A 21,453-nucleotide genomic window follows, 5' to 3' on the forward strand; every position below is an offset into this window, starting at 1 on the left:
GCTTACAGCCTTGCTTAAATTTTAAAAACTTTTAAAATCCTTTTCATGTTTTCAGCCTTATTTTTCATTTACATGCTATATTTAACATTTAAAGAGAAACCTCAGTAAACTTATCCAAGAGCATAACTACTTCACACTTGCACTGAAAAGTACAAATGAGCTTTAAGTAGGAAAATAACCATTAACTAGACTAGAATGCATCCTATACAAGAAAATAATGTTCCTATACAATGACAATGTTGTCATTTGAAAAAAAAAAATCTTAAGTGTTTATAGTTAAGTTACAAAGCAACAATTTATCTGTGACTCATACCAAATCTACAGACATTTAAGAGCCTTGTAAGCCACTTAACTGCCTACTCCCAAATTTACTAGGTGAATAGATGCAGTTCAGAAGCAATGCATCATCATATTTTCTAATGAAACCCCAGAAATATTTGTTTATCTGCAGCAAACTATAATTAAGCAATATAGTTAGCAATAAAGGTCAACAGTTGTTTACTGATGCTGTTCCTAACATCTAATCATGGCTGTTATAGGAGAGCCTTAATTCCAAGTCATATTTTATAAGCAGCTGCAGTAAAAATGGACTGGAATAGGTGAAAGATGAATAATACAACAGGGAGAACCCTTTAAGTCTCACAGCTCCATCTAATACCACATTTCTATTACTTAATTTTGCTGGACTTTGCTGCCAGAGCAAGGGCACATGCACCTTCATATGACTTAGTTGAAAGCTGATTCTAGAGGTACTAACTCCCCCACTAACTTGTAAGGAATGCAATGAATGATGCCCCATGGGATTACAGTTCTGCTCTGAAGGAACTTTGACTAATTCAGGGCTTATAACCTAAAATTCCCATGTTCAGCACAGTGACTCAGAATATTTTACATCTCCTGGTTCTCAACTCTTGCAGTGACAAAGATGCTGACAGTGCCATTGGTATCATGAATCTAGTTGGAAAACAAAAAAAGAAAAAAGAAAGATAGTGGTGTTTCTTACTAACTCAACTTAGATGCTACCTACAGTAAAAATATTACAAAAATCTAAAAATGTGTTGGGGGGTGCAGAAAGGGTTTGGTTTGTTTGATTTTAAATGGTTCATACCATACCCTCCTGCAAGCACATGTATCAACAGCCCAGTTAAATTCCAGACATATATATAGTTAGCTCAATGCCACAAAATCTGATGTCTAGGTTTCACAACCCAATACTGGGTACAGAACAGCGCTATATAAAAATCAACAGTCAGAAGCGACTGCAAAACTTCTGGATGTGAATGGCATTTCGGTGGGAGTAGTGTGCCAAGTTTATTTCCAGTTCTTCAGTGTAGAAAAGCAAGTAGGAGATCTGCTCAAATACAGAGTCAATGAAAATGCAGCTAAGGACTGAAGACATCGGGTGCCATCAGAGCACATCTTACTGTTGGTATTTCAGTATAACAGTATTATCTAGAGATACCACGCAATCCCAAACCCTGCCCAGAAGAGAGAAAACAGAAAATGATGATCCTACTCAGATAAAGAGAGAGATGCACTGGACACTTAAAATACATTCCATAGTTTTACAATCTTTAGTAGGCAGTTCAAAAATACTAGTGCTAGGATTCAAAGAAGATGTAAAGTAGCCATGTTAGAAAATGTAAAACCATTCCCCATCCGTATCTTCCTAATGTTAGGCCAACAGCTTTTCAGGGATACAGTATTACTTCTTCTGGGTTACATATGGTGTCATTAATCCAGGAAGAATAAATGCAGACAGCAGCAATGTAATAATTTCCTAGATAATAGCTGATTATCTTACGATAGAAATATAAACTTTCAGATGTTTGAAGTTCACAGCCACCCTACGACAAAGGTTTCTCTGTTAATATTACAGATACACGAGACAATATCCAGCACCAGCACTGAGAATATCTAAGTCGATGCATCTCAATTTCCTTCCAAGAGACACTCACAAAACCAGTGATAATCTCAACACAACACTACTTAACTGAGGAATGTTTATAAAACGTATTTCTTTAAAATTTAATCCAGTACTTTCAACGGAAACATTATTTTTAGAGGAAACTGCATGACTCTTGTATACCATCATGTAAGAATAAGTTACAAATGCACAGAACGTTTTTAAACAGCTTAGAAAGTTTTTATTTACTACAAATACAGAAAAGTATACCATTACCATTTTGTAGAAAGCAGCAACTTAAGAAAAACATCTAAGAAAAATTATACATCTTAAACTGCAGCATGTGTCACTGCACAGCCTGTGAAAAAATGATATGCCTGATAGTGTAACGCAGAAAAATCAGTCCTCTGACATCTACTGCATTCAGTAGAAGGTGAAGGCTACAATCCTAGCTATGCAGTAACAGCACCTGGATAGCCATTTCACCCTTTTGAAAAAAACAGCACACAAGCTGTAAACGTCTTTGCAGTGCACTGTCTCCTGTAATTTTACAGTATCTTCCCAGAAAAGCCTCTCTCCATATATTCTTCTCAACTATATCATGTACTACAGCTGTTTCTCAAATGCATCCTCCATCAATTATTTCTTGTGTTTTCACACTTCTGCCAGTCTTCAAAGTATTTGTGAGGGCTTCATGTAAGGACACAGACCTAAAACCAGAGCAAATCAGAAGCTTACTAAATTGACTAAAATAACACAAGAAAATATTCCCTTCCCCAACTTTCCATTTTTCCTTTATTCTGTTTAGTTTTTCCCTCCACTCAGGGAACATAGTGTGAGCTTACGCCAAGAGGACAAGTTTTGTATGGAGCAGAAAATGAAAAGACTAAGGAAAAAAAAGATATAATGGTGGTCCTTGCAGTTTTGACCATGCTTAGTTTAAGGCAGTAAGAAGCACAGAGAGCTATGGGACAGACTACTTTCTTGTTTACCTGTAAACAAATAAGCTCTCTTAAATGGCTTGGAAATGGAACAGATAGGTATGATGGAAGTAAAAATGACTCTGAAATTCATATTCCAAAGAACATCTTACAGAATATGAATAGATGTTAAAAGACATTTCAAGCAATTCTACTCTTGTACTGTACTGCTCTTCTAAGCCTTTGAGACTCCAAGAAATTCAGGAGGCACGTTAGCTTCTTGTAACTGAATATGCATTACTGTAACTGATACACATCTGAAAATCTTGCTTAAGAAAATTATTACTCAATCTACCACCTTCAATAAATCCTAAGAACTAATGCTTGCTTAGTAAAACTATTGTTTTCATTTGTAACCTCATGATTTTTTCTAAATTAAACATAAAAACATGTGCTTTTGTCCTACTGGCTTTATCAGCATGCTCAGTGTCCAAGCTTTTGCTGTTTTCTGCCTAAATGACTTGTCAATTTTGTTCAGAACTGGCAAGTAGAGGATAGTTTTCAATTAGAGCGAGGAGAAGAATGCCAGAGAAGAATTTCAGAAAGGAAAATTTCTATTCCACTTACCAGTGTTTCTTTTGTCTCTGTTACTGTACTCTTCCTCAGACCGCTTCTGACTTCGCACAACTTAAGGCACTGACAGTAGTTTTGAAGATCTGTGTGTTCGCTTTTTTTTCCTTCTTTCCCATTGTTCTAAGGCCTTGCAAGTTTCCTGTTTATGATTCACAGGAAAAGAACTACAGTAGTACTTCTGTGGAAGAATCAATCAAGACCTCCATAGAAAGAAATAAGGTTTCCACATTTCTTCTTCCAAGACCTCAAAGCAGCAGCACTTGCAGATATTTCACCAATGAAGCTCTTCAGTATCTTCACACAATTCTTGTTCCACAATTGCTTATGACAGGATTTATACTGTTCCCTTTTCTCTGTGTGAGAAGGTCCACCGTTTGTGGGAACACCCATCCCAGATTTTAAATACAAATCTCTTCAGAAAACCATAATCCACACACAGACTGGCAGCAAGAAAGACCTTTTCAGCATCCTTTCCTCACAGCTTGATTTTAGAATATGGAATTGTGGCTGGAGAGATTACTATTAATCCTTATGAGATGCTGCATCGACAGCCAAAAGAAGCGGTGCTATATACATATTATTCAAGCAATGAAATGGTATCTAAGAGCCTGAGTAGATTATATTGCTTTGTTTGTTGTGTGGGAGAATATAAACCTGAGATAGCAAAGTCAGGATACACAAACAACATTCTAGTTAAGAATGAGCTAAATGCCTCTGAACAAAATTCTAGTTGGGTTTGCTAAGTAAACACCTAGAATTCCAGATTTATATGGAAAGATACATTTTAGCAAGGTCTGTTTTAAAGATTGTTAAAACCTACCTTCCTCCTCCTAATGCAAGCTCATGACAAAAATACAGGTGACGTAAAAACACAGCTAACTTTGCCCTGACTGAACTCTTGAACAAGCACAGAATGATCCAGATGTTTCTTTATCTGTACATATTCTGTATGGATAAAATCAGCATCCCCCAAGAGCAGAACTTCTCTTGTATTAACATAATTAGTTTATCTTCTGAGCATAACAACAGAGGTCACATAAAGAATTGTGTTAGTACATCAAGATTGACAGACATTAACAAAGGGATCAAGTGCTTCCACAGATAATTGAAAACCATGAAACAAAAGCCATTTTCCTTTCATAAGAAATACCAAGCATTAAAGAACATTCTTTTTGTATAACTCAAGCAAGAAACTGCTTTGCCATGTTCTTTGTTAGAGGAAACGTAACGATTATTTACTTTATCAGTTGTATAGACTTACCAAGTATAGGGTTATATAAGCTGGTCTCCTTACAGATGTTTGGGAAGATAGAAGGTAAGTAATATTTCTTAAAATTTGAGAATAAAAATGAAAATCCCTTTTCCTGGTTTTCTTTGTTCTTCCATTCTAAACTCTTAACCTTAAAATCAAGAAAATATTTTAAATTAAGTAAATCTAGAAGAGAAAGATGACAGATGAAATTGTCTCTTTATACATTATTTCCATAAAGCAATATCATTTTTATATACATTTGCAATATAGAGTGCTAACAGTGTTTTTTTCCCTTTCCATTGGACAAATAGACGTTAGTTATTTCATGTTTATTTGCTTGAGAGCTGCAGAACATACCTGAATTACTATGTATTTCAGAAGCGCTTCCAAGAAATAGCTTGTTAAGTCTTCTTGTCCTTTATCTCCAGATTGAGGAGGAACAAGTGGAGTGATTTCCTCTATAGTCACTTGAGCTATTAAAGAATATTAATAATGATTTAAAGAAAATCAGATCTACATTTATATGACTTCCGTATAAATATCTACCAAGTCATGAAAGCAGAAATGTACCGCTATAAACAGAGAGGTACAGGCAAAACCAAGTAAACGCACATCAATGAAATTCAGTAGGCTTTAGCTAATAAATCAACATATAAATAATTTCTTACATAACTAAAAATACAGAGGAGAATTAAATTATCTTTATGCACACCTTGGAATTTACCTGCTAAGACCAAATTTTTCCAGTGGACATAATCAATATTTCTAAATTTATGCAAATAATGAAGAGCATAGTGTTTTGTGTTCCACAAATGCCAACGCTTTATTTACATCTACATTTTCTTCATTTAGCAATTCATCAGTTACATCAAATAGTTTTAGTTTTATACATCCTTTGCCTCTAAAGTGAAGCTAGATAGGTGTTATTTTTCTCTTGGTCCTGCAGTAAGATGCCTGCATTTAACTCTTTGCATTCTGCAATTCTACGCTGCCTCCACAGTTGGATTTTTTCTTTCTTTCTTGTGTCTGCATACGAGATAACTTCAAAACAGGGCTTAAAGTAACTTACATCTCCAGAGCTAACCTGTCAGGAAATTCAGCAACTGGAGTCAGCTTTCTTTCTGTAAATTTAACTACCAACCAACAAGACACTGTTTGCTCCTATAAATAATGCTTGTGTCAACTCTAAAGCATTAGGTGGAGGTGGGGAGAAAGGCAACAGCACTTTCTGCTCTGAGGAATAAAGTGCTTAACTTCTTATTCACATTTGTCTGAATACACAGTTTGCAAGCAACACCACTTAATTCCAATTCATGGATAAATCTGAATTCCTACAAAAGTTGTATGCATTGAATTACGAAGTAAGAATTCTCCCCAAAGCTACAATTAACTGATACTGCTGGAGTGAACAGCTGAAGATAAATTTGCCATGAAAACAATCATAAGAAAAAGTTATCTCTACATTCTATCAATTAGGGAAGATAAGAAATTTTTAAAGCCAGGATCATTATCATATCAATTATGTGAAAAACAAAAAAAAGAGTAATTTTTACTAAATTACTTACTTTCTTGAACATTAAGAGGAGGGTTAATGAGATTATCTAGTGTTCGGGGACCATATTCAGATTGTGGTGATGAAAATCCAGGAATTAAACAAGAAAACATCCACAGTTGTTCTTTACTACAGTTATTCTGAAGTGCTTGCAGCCACAGCAGAAAGAGACGCACACCCTCTCGACGTATCTGAAATGAGAAAACAGAACAAGGGAACAAGTTAACTTGGACCAAAACAATTCTGTACATCCTGAAGGGAGGAGGAGAAAGACAGGGATGGAAAAGATGAGAACAGGCAGCGTAATCACCAGCAAAGACAAGCTAGCAATCTGCAGGCCCTGCTGAAATGCAAGCCCCACGTAATCTCTTTCATAGTGTTTTCCCTGAAAGAAGAGGAAGAAAACAATATACACCTACTCACTTGCTTGAGTAGTGTAAGATGCCATCTGAATTTTTAAGAAAATAAGTAATATCATAAGATCTTGAAATATATTTGTAAACTGTAATAGCAGAGCAAGCTTTTTGCTGTAGCAGGACTCACAGAATCACATAATTGTGGGGGTTGGAAGGGACCTCAGGAGATCATCTAGCCCAATCCCCTGCTAAAGCAAGTTTCCTTAAGTAGGTTGCATAGGAAAGTGTACAGGCAGGTTTTGAGTATTTCCAGAGAAGCAGACTCCAAAACCTCTCTGGGCAACTTGTTCCATTGCTGTCATCCTCAAAGTAAAGAACTTTCTTCTCATGTTCACATGGAACTTCCTGCATTCCAGTTTTTGCCTGCTGTTCCTCGCCCTGTCACTGGGCAGCACTGAAAAGAGCCTGGCCTATTCCCTTGACACTCACCCTTTGGATATTTATACTTCCTCTACCTTTTTTCATTCCTTCTTCAAGTAATGAGGTAGAGTTCCAGAATAATCTTCTCCTGGCTCTCACATTGGAGGACTTCAGGACCAAAAAGCTTGAAGATGGTTTACAGAGAAGTGGCACAGCTGCTTACTCCTGTACCAAAACTACATAGTCAACCATTGTTATTTTACTACCCACTAGAGAATTACCTAGGTCAAAGACACTAAGACAATCAGAACCTCAGCAATGAACTGATCTTCAGTTATTTGCACACATTCTTAAAATAGCTATCCTATTACTACTGTCAACAGTTCTACTGAAATTAAGATATTGACTAGAAATGATTACTTCATGACACATAAGTCATGACCTGATTCTCACTACTATAATTTTTCCATAAAAATTCACCTTATTTTTAAGTAATTTTTAAGTATTTAAGTAATTAAGTAATTTAAGTAACTAAATTTTAAGTTCTTATTTTTAAGTAATTAAGACAAAATTAAAAAGTATGCAACTATTTCCAATACCTTTAATGAATTTCCAGTATGAAGAAGCTTCTTTAAAATCAAGCCTGAAAAGAAAAAATGTTTTTCTTAATTTCTTTGCTAAGAAAGATGTCAGAGTTCTCGGTCAGACTTGATAGCATCTTTTAAACAAGTCCTTGGCAACCTCCATTTTAATCTTGGTGAACTTGTTACCTTCAGGCAACTCTCTCAATGCCAGAAGGAAAAAAAGATCACCTCTCACAGCTTCCTTGTGACATAGATCATCTTTCCTAAAGGACTTCTGGGGAAGTATACACTAAACACAAATGACTCTTACATCATTAATACAAGTATAATCAGAGTTACCCATTTACAAATACAGATCTTCCCCAATTTTTTCAATCTATTACTATATGAAAAATTGGAAAATTAGTTTACAGTGCAGCTGTCCACTTGCCTTTGCTCTTTCTCAGCCACCATTACATTTCTGAATTCTCAGGTAGAAGAGTATCTTATTATGTTGTTGGTTTTTGTTGTTTCATTTCTCTCCCCCTCCCATCTATTTTTTCTTTTCCCTACCTTAATAATGTTTCAAGACCTTAATCCCTGATATGGCACTTAAAGTTTTATGAAATCGGTAGCACAAACTCCTAACAGCTACTGATAAAAAAATAAAAGTTAAAAAAAAAAAACAGGAAAAAAAAACAAAAACAAAAACTTACCAATACTATGAAATTGCCATCTCTGATGAATCCTTTCTGGAAGGAGTTGCAATATTTTCTACAAAACAAACAAAAATAGAACCCATGGATCTATGCTGTAGCTATCATATTCACTAAAGACTAAAGAACACTCTCACAAAGGCCATAGATCAGAAACTGAAAGGTTACTTTAGGAAATTTCCATACTACTTTCCCTGGAAACATTACTGTCTGTTCCATAGAATCCCATCCCAAAAGCTAAAAAGCCCAAAGGCTCTAACACACTGTCTGGCACATCCTGCAGATTTCAAATGTTGCTGCAGTTTATCTAGCTTCACTGACCCTTTGCTGGATATTACTATTTACAGCACAGGGAATGAAGTGGGATGAGCATCTGACTCAGTTGCTCTCATTCACAACAGTTGTATTAGGCTTCCAAAGCACAGCTCACCTAATAACCTTTTTGCAACAACCAATGAACAAATCAAACAGTTCTTTTCAGATTCACTCTCTCCTATATAGCCAACCCTATGGTTTCAAGCAGCAATGTACCTCACAATCAAACAAAAAATCCAACAACAAAAAACCTCCTGAATCTGTGTTCAACCACATAATCAGCATTCAGCAACTTTCTATTTGAAATATCCTTAAAAAGAAAAACCCTGGTATCATAATCAGAAATTTTGATCAAAATAAAAAAAAAAGAGACAAAAACTTGACATTAAGTTATTTTTAACTATGATCTCTCATCAGAACCAGTCTGATTTAATTCAGATAGGTTCTGAGTTATCTTAAGTAAATGAAGCAATGATTTTTGTGAAGCAAGATATTGTGAAATGCTACTTTGAAAACCAAAATATAAAAGGAATCTATGTAATCTGGTTCTGCCGCTGTAATAACCATCACCACCAAAAACTTGGGAACACACGCATAAAATGTTTCTTCCAGTTATGAATGCCTTCCTGCAAAAATTCAAGTCAACTCTAAGCAAAAGGAAAAGGGAATGCAGTTCAGCATAAAGCACATTTCTAGGGGACTGAAGGATAGCTACTGTTACTATTCAACAGGACTTAATTCAAAGCTAAAAATTTATTAAGGAATACTGAAGTTATCTTACCTCAAAAATAAAAAGAATAGAATCTAATTCTTCTCTCTGAGACTTGTGACCTAGATGCAATTGAGAAGGTACCAAAGCAGAATTTAAACAACACTGAAGAAGATTATTAAATGTACAAAACAAAACATGCACTTCTACAATCAACAATTATTTCGTAATCCTTCTGCAAATAAAAGGAATATTTTCTTTTGTTATAGTTTATAACAGCTACATTTCATATAACTTTCTATCATGGCAACAGCAGCTGGCAGAGATTAAGTTACACACCATCTTATGAAGTAAAGCTTCCAATGATTCTGCAGAACACAAAAAGCCTAGCATCTGAAGAATTCCCATTTTTCAAAATTGCAAAACCAGCCATTAGAGAATGAACTCTCCTTCTTCAATCCCCATTCAGGTGTATTTAATTACTCCGCCTTTATTCACCACATTAGTGTTTATACATATCTCTACATCCCTAATACATGTGATCACAAAAGCACAAAGACCAAAAAAATCATTCTATTTGAAATACTCACCTTTTTGTTTCAGACCTACTTCAATAGTCACAAAGTTTTCAAAGAACACATAATATATATGTGAGAAATGTAGATCAAAAAACTGTTTGAGATCAATCGATTCTGCATTCTCTGAAAAACAAAACAGAAGATTTTCATTTTCTCAAATATTCAGTCACCCCCAGCATACCATGATCCTGTAGTCAGAAAAAGAGAATTAAAATAAAAAACGAATTACTGGTAAAAAAGTTCTTGAAGTTTCCATTCTTTTAAAGTAAAGCTAATTAAATTAAATACCAAGTGCCCACCAGAATTTAAATCAGGAAGCAGCATCTCCTTTCACATATGCTTGTGTGGCAGCAGCATCTCAAACCCCAGCAGGGAATCAGAATTCCATGAAGGCTAGCCATGTATAGATGAATCTTGATTTAATCGATAATTCACTAGAAATAAATCTATCCTACTGTTTCCAGTCTGTACAACAGAAGGACCATCTCTGTCATCCACTGCTATCAGCAGCAACTACCAGACACAACTAAGCTTAGTGGGAGGACAGTAAGCGAGGACCACCTCTGCTCCTTAGAGAAACATTCTGCGAGGAAGCAAGTGGCAGCTCTTGATTCCTACTGTTGCTCCCCCTCCTTCCCTACCAAGCTTCAGACATGCCTGCCTCATTCATTGCCCCAGGCTTCTTTGATTGTGGTGTCTCTGGAGATGAGATGCTGCTAACTCTGGATATCTCTGAGGCTGAAATGTTGTGGTGAGGGTAGAAAGGGTGTGCTTTCCTGCTTTTCCCTGTGTAAACAGGAAAGTTTCTGAGCTCTCTTCCAAAATCCCCCGACAATTTTGTGCAAATCTTCCATTAAAACAATATGAAGATTTATCTACTTTAAACTAGTTGCTATAATTATTTTAAATATCAATAAATACACTGAAGAAAAGGCACTCCCTGCTAAGATATTTAACAAAAGATTAGAAAAGGTTAGTGCACAGAAGAATAGTCAGGAAGCACGTGACAACAAGGAGGCAGAGTTTTAAAAGATAAAATGCTTTCTCTTTAAAACAGTGATAAAACAGACAATAGAACAACAGAAGTAAGGCAAATCAAAATGCATACAGATGTTTCATAGCCATTAAGCTTTACCAGTTCTACACACTAAGGCAGCATTATTAACTGTCACTCTTCTAAGTCCAATTTTCTACGGGATGTTTTTAAAACCCTTTTCAAATGACATCAATCTTAATCTGCATGACAAGATATAGAAGCCCCTCCCCCATCACCCTCCAAAAAAGCAAGGATGGCCAAAAGCACAATGTATTTTAAATTCTATTTCTGCAGTACTGCCAACTCAATTTTGTCACAACTCCTGCCATGAAATTTTCTACCACATGTTGAATTTCTGCAGTATCTTAAGAAAGACATTCTACCTATGTCTTCCATAACGAGTGCGGTGGAGTCAGTGCTCTCAGAGAAGATAGTGCTGTACTAAAAACTAAGACTCTTCAAGCAAAGCAGCTCAGCTAGCAACAACCTTAACAGTCCAGGTAGATAAGGCATGTACCTGACCTTCTACAGGATTAGCAAACCTTCAGTTTCGCAGATCACATCATCATTTATTGATCAGCAGCATAACTGCTATCATGTAGTCTGAAATATTGAAGAACAGCAAAAAATACTTCCATTTTAAATAAAGTGGACCTTGATTCAAGGAAGGTCAGGTCAATGTGACAAGAAACTGAGCTATGAGTTCAGTACAATCACTATATCCACTTCCATTTATGAGGCAGAATTCTAGAGTTTTGGACTACAGGCATGAAAACACATTAGGAATGAATTCAACAGGTTTTGAGACAGAAAGAGTGAAGTGGAAATGAAAAGAATGATTCATTCAGAATCATTCAGACATTCAGGACACATTCAGAAAAGTGGATAAGGTGGCAGAAGATACTCTTTCCATCTTATTTTACCATTGCATGGGAAATACACAAAGAAACAAGGGAAACAGTTGGCCTAATGTGAACAAATGGAAGAAGATAGTACTAGATTCTAAAAATGGATGAGGAACAGTTAACCAGCTGTGTTTTTGTATGCATACTAAACGTTTAATCTCTAAAATAAGCAGTGTTTACCCAGGTGTAAGTAAACTCAGACAAAAAACTCTTGTTTCAAATTCAATCTTAGCACAACAGTTCCCAGTTTTAGTAGCTCCCTTGACTCATCAGGAGAAGAACTAAAGACTTGCCTACGTAACAAACTGAACAGTCAGTCTTCATTACCCCAGTTACTGCAGTGATGCATCACTGAGTGTCACTGGCGCTATGGCAAAGCTCTCTGCCATTACTCTGTTCTCTGAAGAAATACAGGTGACATTCCATTCTACTTATTTAGTATTTATCTGCTTAATTACAACGTAAGTCACCTCAGAAAAAACAAGAGGAGCACTGCTTGACTCGCACTGTTACTATTAACACCTGAACATTACCTCCAGAAGCTTACCTCCCAAATACACCCATACCTTGGAAGAGGATAATGTAAGTAAAAAGCTCCTTAAGGTTGCAACTTTTCTACCAAATGTATTTCTCTCTCATTTCTTCCTAAGATCACATTCAACAGCATAGGTAAGTTTTTGGAATTCATACAGTTAGTAAGCACTGAGTGCTTGTGGTAAATGCTACGGCTTTAGGACCCAAGAAAATAAAGATACAACATTTTATTTAATAAGAATTTTGTTAAGTCATTACCTGCCAATAATGCACACACACACAATTTCTTTTAAGGCTGAAATTTTTAAAGGAAGGGAAAATGTGCCTGTACAGCTGAAGGTCACTATTTGCCACGTACAATAAAAGACAGCTTCTGCTCATCATCAAACAGCACATTCCATGATTTAATACGTTATTGATCCAGAAATCTGGGACCTCCCATTAGTGAAAGAAATTTGGAATGTATTATGCACAGCTGCATAATCCCAAGAATCCCAGCAAGGAGGAATAAGAAAAGAATAATCAGGTGCAGTATGGAAATAGTGATGCATATTTCGAAGATTTTGATCTTGTCTGGTGACCTGTTATCACCCCATTCACAGCTGCCCCTGTATCAGTCTGTAAGGCTACACCATGCATTAAGAGACAGACTACTGCTTTCCTTGATTACCAGAATAAAAATGCATTGCATGCACATCATTTGAATTTATCCAACTTCCAGAGATATTCTACTATACTCTCCTTCATTTAGAAGCTAATAATTTTGCTGAACAAAAGTGTTTCTAAAACGTTCAGTTCACCGTTACATTTGGGATCAATTAAAAATACAGATTTTCAGTCCCATCACCTTAAACCATTTTCTTCAGCTCTAACAATTTATTTGTCTTTTTCTGATCTCCCAAGGTATCTCGAATGCTTTTCAGAGAGGTAAAAACCACTTCCTCTACAGGAGGCATATGCATGTCTTTTTCATGCAGCCTTGAACTGGGAATTAGCAGGAAGCTGCTTGTCTGCTTTGGCTACTTAAAACTTTCCTGCCTTTCTAAGAGAGATGTAACCTTGTGGGATCACACAGAAACAAGCTTTCCTTTTTCATTTAAAATTTATATATTTTAAAACAAAAGAACTTTGCATTCTCTCACCACAGCTTCATGCAACTAACACAAAGTAATGCATTCCTTCCTTGTGTTCTCAGTACTCATGCCCAGATGGAGGGGGAAAAAAAAAAAACCCCTCAAAAATAGATCTGGCACCATTTAAAGTAGAAAAGTTTCCCAGAACAGGAAAGGGAAAACAGGACAACACCTATTTCCATATTCCAAGAATGTGAAAACCAAAGCTTAGACAGTACAAAAAATAGTTTTAATACACTGAAATCCAGGTTTGCATCTTTATTCACAGAAGTTCTGACAAGAAAATGCTGTTTTCTTCACACTTCACAGTTAGAGTAAACATGGATTTTTTTTGATTGCTGAGTTTTCCTCACTATGTCTCTGTGACCTAAAAATTGATACAAATCTGATTTCTGCATTAACTATGTTCTATGGTTCCTTTTCATTTGAGTTTTTTGTTTGTTTCTTGTTTTTGTGTTTTGTTTTTTTAAAGGAAGAAAGTTGCATTTCAGCACAGAAGTGACACCTCCTCTATCCTTCCTTTCCGTCCCTCCTACTAAGCTTTTACGAAAGTGGCTTTTATTTTCTCTAGCTCCAGCATTAAGAAGGTAAGTTAGTTTTTCTGGCTGAAATTGCAGAAGTTGTATTCCATTCATTTTTGTTCTATTTTGATGCATGACGCAGAGAAACAAACTTAAAATGGACGATTATATCCAAGATATTTGTATGAACTTCATTACAAGAGTACCCAATAAACTGGAACTTGTATTTCCATTAAATTGGTTGAAACTTGAAGTTCTGCTACTCCCCATCTTATACACTAGAGCTGCAGCACTGAAGGATTAAATAAAAAAATACATTAAAACAAAACAGTATCAAAAACCTCCTCCATCTCTGCTGTCAACGTCTGTGCGTACATGCGATGATACTTTTAGGAACTACTTTCACTCATTTTCTGTCAATTCTTCTTCAAGGAACTTGTTTTTGTGTCTTTTCAAATGGCCAACTCTTTTGCAAGCTACTTGTTCAAAACTTTGCGAAAGGTTGCAATCTTTTCAAGAACCCCAGTAAGGCATGCAAAACTTCACTGAGGAAAAATCAGATTCCAAGCCTCATTCCACTAAAACTCTGCTTTAGAGGTTGCTCCAGGGCTTTACTCATGGTTTAATTGTCAGTACACTCCTTTGTAACCAGGAATAATTTGCAGTCATGTAAGTAATCCAGTATTTTAATTAAAACATCCATTAATATTACACATTCGAAGAAGGATTCTATTTCAACAGTACATCATACTTAGAACTATAGTGCAGAAGAGCTTAAAAAAAAAAAAAAAAACAAGAAATACAACAAGCCATCATTTTGTCAGACGTAAAATATGAAGGAAAAAAAATGTAGCACTGTACATTTAAACTTGTACAGTCTCACCTAAGCACAATTCTGGAAAGTTTCCAAGTTTACACATATAATGCCCCAATCCATCCCCCCTCAGAGGGCAACCTCTGTCAGCTTTAATTTACAGCATCAACAACTCTCTTTTCCCATTTTGTTTTCTACATATTACAGTAAAAATTATTACAAAGTAGTCCACAGTATGTGTTATAAGTTTATGAGTGAATTTGCAAGAGAAATGCATATTACTGTTTAGAAGATTGCCTCTGTATGAGATTAAAAATATTAAGTATGTAAATCTTCATTTTTTGCACAGGACAACTTCAACAGTAAACAATCAGAGTGCTGGACTTAAGGCTAGAACAACTGAAAACCCATGCAGATCTTAGAGAGACATGAACATTCACCACTTACACACAGCACAGAAATTTACCAGAGCAGTTCATGGAATAATCAACACCATTACTGATCAAGCTCTCGTTAGCTTTATGTTTGATTATAAGTGTTTCAGGATTTAACAGCATGTATACAGCAGACAGTACATCAAAAGCATTACCCGGAGACTCGGTGGCTTCTTACTCACTTTCCCTCATCCTCACCCAAAAGTCTAATAGCAGGACAACTACAACCAACAACGACCAAGAGGATGGCCAGAACGTATAACTCCTTTCTGTAAATTCAGGGTCAACTACAGACTGAAATTGCGTGTATTGATTCTCATAATGAATTGGTGGCTTTAGGAAACAAGATGTTCTGAAGTTTCCTAAAATTCAGCATACAAGCAAACAGCAATTATTCTTAATTCCTCAGGGTAGAAAATCTAACCGCTGCTTTTTAGTAAAGCAGTACAGAGAATCAGTTTATATATGGACAGCCTACTGAATATGAAACCACATCATTTAAAAAGTTTAAGTAGGAAACATCCAGAACTAACCAATGGTTCTGGGATATTTAACAATAGACTGACAAAAAGTGAAAAAAGAGGATATAATAAGCCACACTGTTTCCAACAGCGTGCTACAAGTGTACTTCTATTAAACAAGGTTTTTACCTTATCTTTATTGATTTGGATCACTAATAACTAGCCAAGACAATTATTATTGTTATTTTTATGTAAAGTTGTCAAAGAAAACATCTCTGAGGTTCCTGGTACTAAAACAATAAAAACACACTTCAGGAATTTTTTAACCAACTTCAATTTTACACTGGAGAAGTTTGAACTTCAGATCACGAGCATCTTTTAGAGACAAATGAACATGGGAAAAAATAGATGTGAATGATTAAGCAAGTCAACAGCACGACCTTCATCTACATACAAACTGCTACCAAGTATACCATTAGTTAACTATAGGAACGAGCAGAGCAGCTGACAGCTCTCCAGTCTGGCTGCTTCAGCTTGCCAGCAGACTCCAGAGAGGTTACAGCACTGACGAGCCTTACCCACACTGACCTTCCCTTCAAGTCCTAGCAGCTGAAGCCGTCCTTTTGTCTACCATGGGACTTTGATCCCATTCCAACCATAGCCTCACAGGCTAGCAGTACTGACCAGCACTGCTGTCTGCAAGTCACATGGAACACAAGCCAAAATCCTGAAACAAAATAATTCTTTCCCCTTCTCTGATGGCCAGAAGAGAATAGAACGGTTTCGGGTTGTAGTCAGACTGACAGAACATCTACTCAGGCGTCTTACACTGTGCTCAGCCTGCAGCCAAAGCCACGAATACCGTTGGTGACATGTCCTCTGCAGTTAAGATACCAGGAGAGTGAAATAAAAAAAAAACATACAACCCATGCCAAAAATAACACAGCACTGCACATCCGCAGACACTTCTGGAACAGTTATCTCCAGCGGAAATTCCAGGCAGCTATTTCTGCTGCAGCTTTCCAACAGCCCTCACTGTAACAGCAATCAAACATTTTTCATTTCTTATAGTACAGAAGAGATATTACAATGAATGATGTTGCTGATGTGCAACACCAGTGAATTTTATCCAGCTGAGGCAATAGGGCTGACTGCCAGCCAAATACATTTCTTAAATTAAAATCCCTTTAGATAAATGCAATCTTTAAGCATATTGTTTAATATTAAGCAATATGTCAAAATGGATGTTGAACACAGAGTATCTCCTCCTGCACTGTATTGCTTGACTTCTCCCTTTTAAAGCTCACTTACACGTGATGTCAAGCACTATCTGATCACTGAGAACAAAAGAAAATAATTAAAACAAATCCACACTTCAAACACTCTCCTCTCTTAGCATTATGCATTACAAACATTGTTTCTATGGATCCAGAAATATAAGTAATGCATTTTTAAGATATCAGATGCAAATAAAATTATTTATGAAAAACAAAGTATTCTTTTTCCTTCATCCTGAGGTAAAGGTTTGATGCTGAGTTATTCTTAAACAGTACAACACTAATTGTAAGAACAAGGCAATATTATTTCTATAGTACCTCCCCTTAATAATCCTAAAAAATGCAGTTAGCCACTAAAACACTGGGGATTGATATAAATATATATTTTTTCTGTAAAATTACAAGCTTCATTCTAAAGGCAACACTGAACTCCTTAAGATGTGCTATGTGCCTTCACTGCCATCTGCTAGCCATATCCCAATGATCGCATCTGCACCAGCTGCAGCTGGCAGCTGTCCTCAACAGCAGAACCCCACTTCTGACACCTCTGAGCCACATCCACAAATTGGAGGAGAATCCCTGCCTGCATTCCTGCTCAAGATTGATATGCACTTTCCGCCAAAATAAATCACAGTAAGTACAACTGCTACAGCCTTTCCAGCGTATAGAAAGGAGACAGAAGAATAGTTCACTTAAAAAAAAACACATAAAAATCAGATGCTGACAGAGATGGCATTAGAAGACTGAATAGTTTCAAGGTACTTCAAAGAATTGGAGTGGGTTGGGAAAAAAAAAAAAAAAAGCACAAACAGTTCACTATAGGAGGAAACTAATTCACTTTAAAAGAAACAGGTCTCTTAAATGAGATAGTTCCAGCTGTTTCAAGAAATAAATTGCAGCTGCAAAAAATAGAAAAGCAGATTACTCTCACTCATGGACTGGTGTGTCTTGGGATATGGCTTCAAGCTTTTTCCAATATTTCACAGGATTTCTTGGCAATAACAATATTTATTGCTACTTGGAGTCTCCTGAAGGACCTAATGCTTGTGAAATGCAAAAGTTGGTCATTTGTTACACTCATTTTAAGAAATAAACAGTAGATTATTCAATAGTCACCTAAAATTCTCTGAAAAAGTCTGAATTCCAGCAGCGGAACCATACTGAGTCATGGCAGAGAACCATTCAGAGATGTGATGCTAGACTTAAGTGGCAGAGAGCAGATTCTAAAGAAGAGGTTTTAGGAAAAATAAATAAATAGGAAGAATACATCTGCCCCAAGTATATCTACATCTGTTTGACAGTCCAACACTCAAGGATATCCACACCAAAAATCTCCCACTGGAACTTCAGATTTGGTGGCTCTTATTAAGCTTCACTTCCTTATCTTTTTCATGTATGTTTACATGTGTTTCCCACTCCTCCAAAAAGGGATACCAAAAATTTCTTTCCCTATCCTTTATCCTTATCTGTGTCATTTTCATTTCTAAATTCTCTGTACAGACTACAGCAGTAAATAAAGTTCGTATTTTCAGATAATTGCACACTACGGTTTTATAAGAACATTTTCTACATTTTTTTCCACAGGCTAATTTGCATTTTTTACTAAATTTAAACTGAATTGTCAATAATGACTAAGTATTTTTTTCTAGAAATGATATAACTCACTGCATTCTAAGTTACCTTGTAAAACTATTTAAATAATTCCATCTAATGTGCACTATTTTTTATTTTTTAAAAATAAAAGTCACTTGCTTTTGTGCTATCCACTCTGAAACTGTTCTGTCTCTTCTGGTTTTAGCTAACAACCACATTATACCAGCTTAATTATTTTAAGATGATGCCTGACTTGCACCATTGCTTTGCAGGATCCAACTGTCAATATTTCACCATAATGAGGTTTTTAATTTGTTTTTAACTTCTCCTCTTTGGCTAATAGACTCATAGAATGAATTAAGTTGGAAGGGACCTTAAAGGTAATCTAGTTCCAACCCCCTGCCATGGGCAGGGTTGCCAACAACCAAATCAGCCTGCCCAGCGCCCCATCCTGCCTGGCCTTGAGTGCCTCCAAAGACAAAGCATCCATATCCTATTAATAATCTGTGAGCACTTGTCTCCTTTCATGCCTATTTCATTACTTGATAAGGTAACTGGAGAATGGGTGCTTTAAATAAAAAGATGAAGCAACACTCCCTTTCCCCCCAGCAGGTCTTCATCATGAATCCAATGGCCATGTTTCAGTTTATTGCCACTGAACCAAACACTGGAAGAATACAGCAATGACATTAACTCTGGTCCAATTGACCTTGCAGGCCTACTGAAAAGATTTTAAGCTTATAAATAAGAAACACTTCTTTCCCTCTGCTGGATGTGAAACAGCACAGAATTCTCTTCTTAATGGTCTTTTAGCCTCCAGCATGCAGGGCTTAAGAGCAATAACCAAGACAAACCATTTTCATGAATAAAGATGCAGACCAGACTCCACCTCCATCTCTCTGAGATACTCTGCTGGCAACAGCTAGCCTGGCTCTGCCGAAGTGTGTGGAAACACCCTGATTATTACATAGGGAGGAATGGTCAGTAGGAAAAAGAAAAGAAAAAAGACAAACAGGAAAAGGTAGCATTACACTGCTCAAGCCGCAGAACGGTATCTGCATGCAAAGCCACCTCAGGCAGTAGTCTGTCCCATGTGGGCACATCACTTGTTTTTAATGTGGTTCAGCAGAGTAGTCACAGAAACAACAGGAAAAGAAATGGCACGTGCTTTGAAGCCAGTTAAGGGAGAGAAGAGATGTAAGGAATAAGACAAAGATGTGATCAGAGCAGTAGTTGGACTTGAAATAATCTGCACTGTATTTCTTTCACACTAATGTATTAATAAGAAGAGAAGTGCCTCCTTGCTCTTGGTTTCAAACCTTGTGGATCTAGCTCTCTCTCTTTAACAACAGAATCCTGTAGGTGAATACAAGAGAAGCTGGAGAGCAGGGTCACACCTTTCCTTACACACACAGCCATACACATACACAGTATGCTCCCAAACTTAGAGAAAGGATATGTGGGTGCTATGCTTCAACTGAGATATACGCATGTGCAGTGGAAAAAGGGGAATGGCCACCACACCAAAACATGCCCCAGCAGATTTTGTCTCCTACAGTCAGTAAGCAGAAGCTTTAGATTAGATAAGAACATTTGCTTGACACAGAGCTCACGGCTCGACTCTTACCAAATAAATGTAAGTATTAACAAAGCTGAATGAAAAATCTTGTAAATAGAAGATGAGAGACAGAAATAGGAGATCCAGAACAGATCAGAAAATATCAGCCAAATACAGTGTTCTTAAGAAGAAAGCAAACTAGAAGTGTTCAATGTACTTTAACAGGTGTACTGCCTTCCTTGAGTTAACCAGAAGCAGCCAAGAAAACTAATTCAGAATTGTACTTAGTTTCTTTGTAATAATCTTCCCTCTTAAATTTGACTGATTAAGCAGATAAAAATAAATATAAGTCAACATAAAGTAAGCCACAATTGGCTGAGCACCAGTTTGTGGAAAAGTTCTGAGACTCAGGAGAGAAGAGGCTACTTCCGACTATAGAAGGGTAAGGAATAGCAAGCTACAAAGTTACTCCCTGCTTCAAAACACAGAATAATTATGTTGCAGAAAATAAATCATGCAGCAGCGGTTGCCACCATACAGGAACAAACATTCCTTCAAATGATGTAACTAAAGAAAAAGGGTGGAAGAATTGTTTTCCTTTGAAAAGAGAGAACCCACTTTTGGAGGCTGAGCACAAGCTACTTAAAATACCCCGACTGTAGGCAAAACCCCAATCTATTCAGTAGTCAGCTCTAAATATGGAATGTGCTGCCCTTGCTCGAGTTCCGCTCATAACCTATCAGAAACAATCCACACACTTGCTGAAGACCCAAAACACATTGGAGAGCAAAATTCTGTTATCAAGGACTCAGATTTCTACACAGTCATCTGGCAAATGTTTCAGAAAGGAACTCCGGTTCTTCCATTAGGCAACCATTGCACATAACCACATTGCAGAATGCACCAGTCAGGTGAACCAGCTGCCCGAACAGCACCCTGGTGCTTATATGATCACTCTGCAAACCAAAAACGTCTAAATGCTATATGAACGCCTGTCTACACGCACGCTGGGCAGCACTTACCGCTGCAGCTCTCACCTCGGGAACACACACGAAGATGAGCAACAAGGAAAATGGCTCAGGAACTCACAGACGCTCCTGGCTGCCACTTCCACACAAACACACCGACCACAAGTTAATGCGGCACTGCAGAGCATCACGCTTAAGAAGCCCAGCAGTTTCTCCCCCTCCGCAGCTGCCACGCGAGTCCCTCCCTCAGACGCGGAGGAGCTGCGGGTCCGCGGTGCAGCGCGGCGCCCAGAGCCCCG

At 37.0% G+C, this 21,453-nt stretch overlaps 1 protein-coding gene across 1 annotated transcript in view; it reads right to left on the bottom strand.

Annotated features, from left to right (window-relative positions):
- RALGAPA1 (Ral GTPase activating protein catalytic alpha subunit 1) overlaps nucleotides 1–21,453 on the bottom strand; it is a 114,797-nt gene that overhangs the window by 92,825 nt on the left and 519 nt on the right. Inside the window, exons 2-9 of the mRNA XM_031553770.1 lie at nucleotides 19,948–19,984; nucleotides 9,933–10,073; nucleotides 9,415–9,464; nucleotides 8,319–8,376; nucleotides 7,639–7,682; nucleotides 6,277–6,454; nucleotides 5,069–5,184; nucleotides 4,721–4,859 (exon numbers count right to left, since the gene is read on the bottom strand). Of these exons, the coding sequence (XP_031409630.1) occupies nucleotides 4,721–4,859; nucleotides 5,069–5,184; nucleotides 6,277–6,454; nucleotides 7,639–7,682; nucleotides 8,319–8,376; nucleotides 9,415–9,464; nucleotides 9,933–10,073; nucleotides 19,948–19,984 (763 nt within the window). The remainder of the gene's footprint in view (nucleotides 1–4,720; nucleotides 4,860–5,068; nucleotides 5,185–6,276; nucleotides 6,455–7,638; nucleotides 7,683–8,318; nucleotides 8,377–9,414; nucleotides 9,465–9,932; nucleotides 10,074–19,947; nucleotides 19,985–21,453) is intronic.

This window comes from Meleagris gallopavo, chromosome 5, assembly GCF_000146605.3.
Source record: "Meleagris gallopavo isolate NT-WF06-2002-E0010 breed Aviagen turkey brand Nicholas breeding stock chromosome 5, Turkey_5.1, whole genome shotgun sequence".
Classification (NCBI taxonomy): Eukaryota; Metazoa; Chordata; class Aves; order Galliformes; family Phasianidae; genus Meleagris; species Meleagris gallopavo.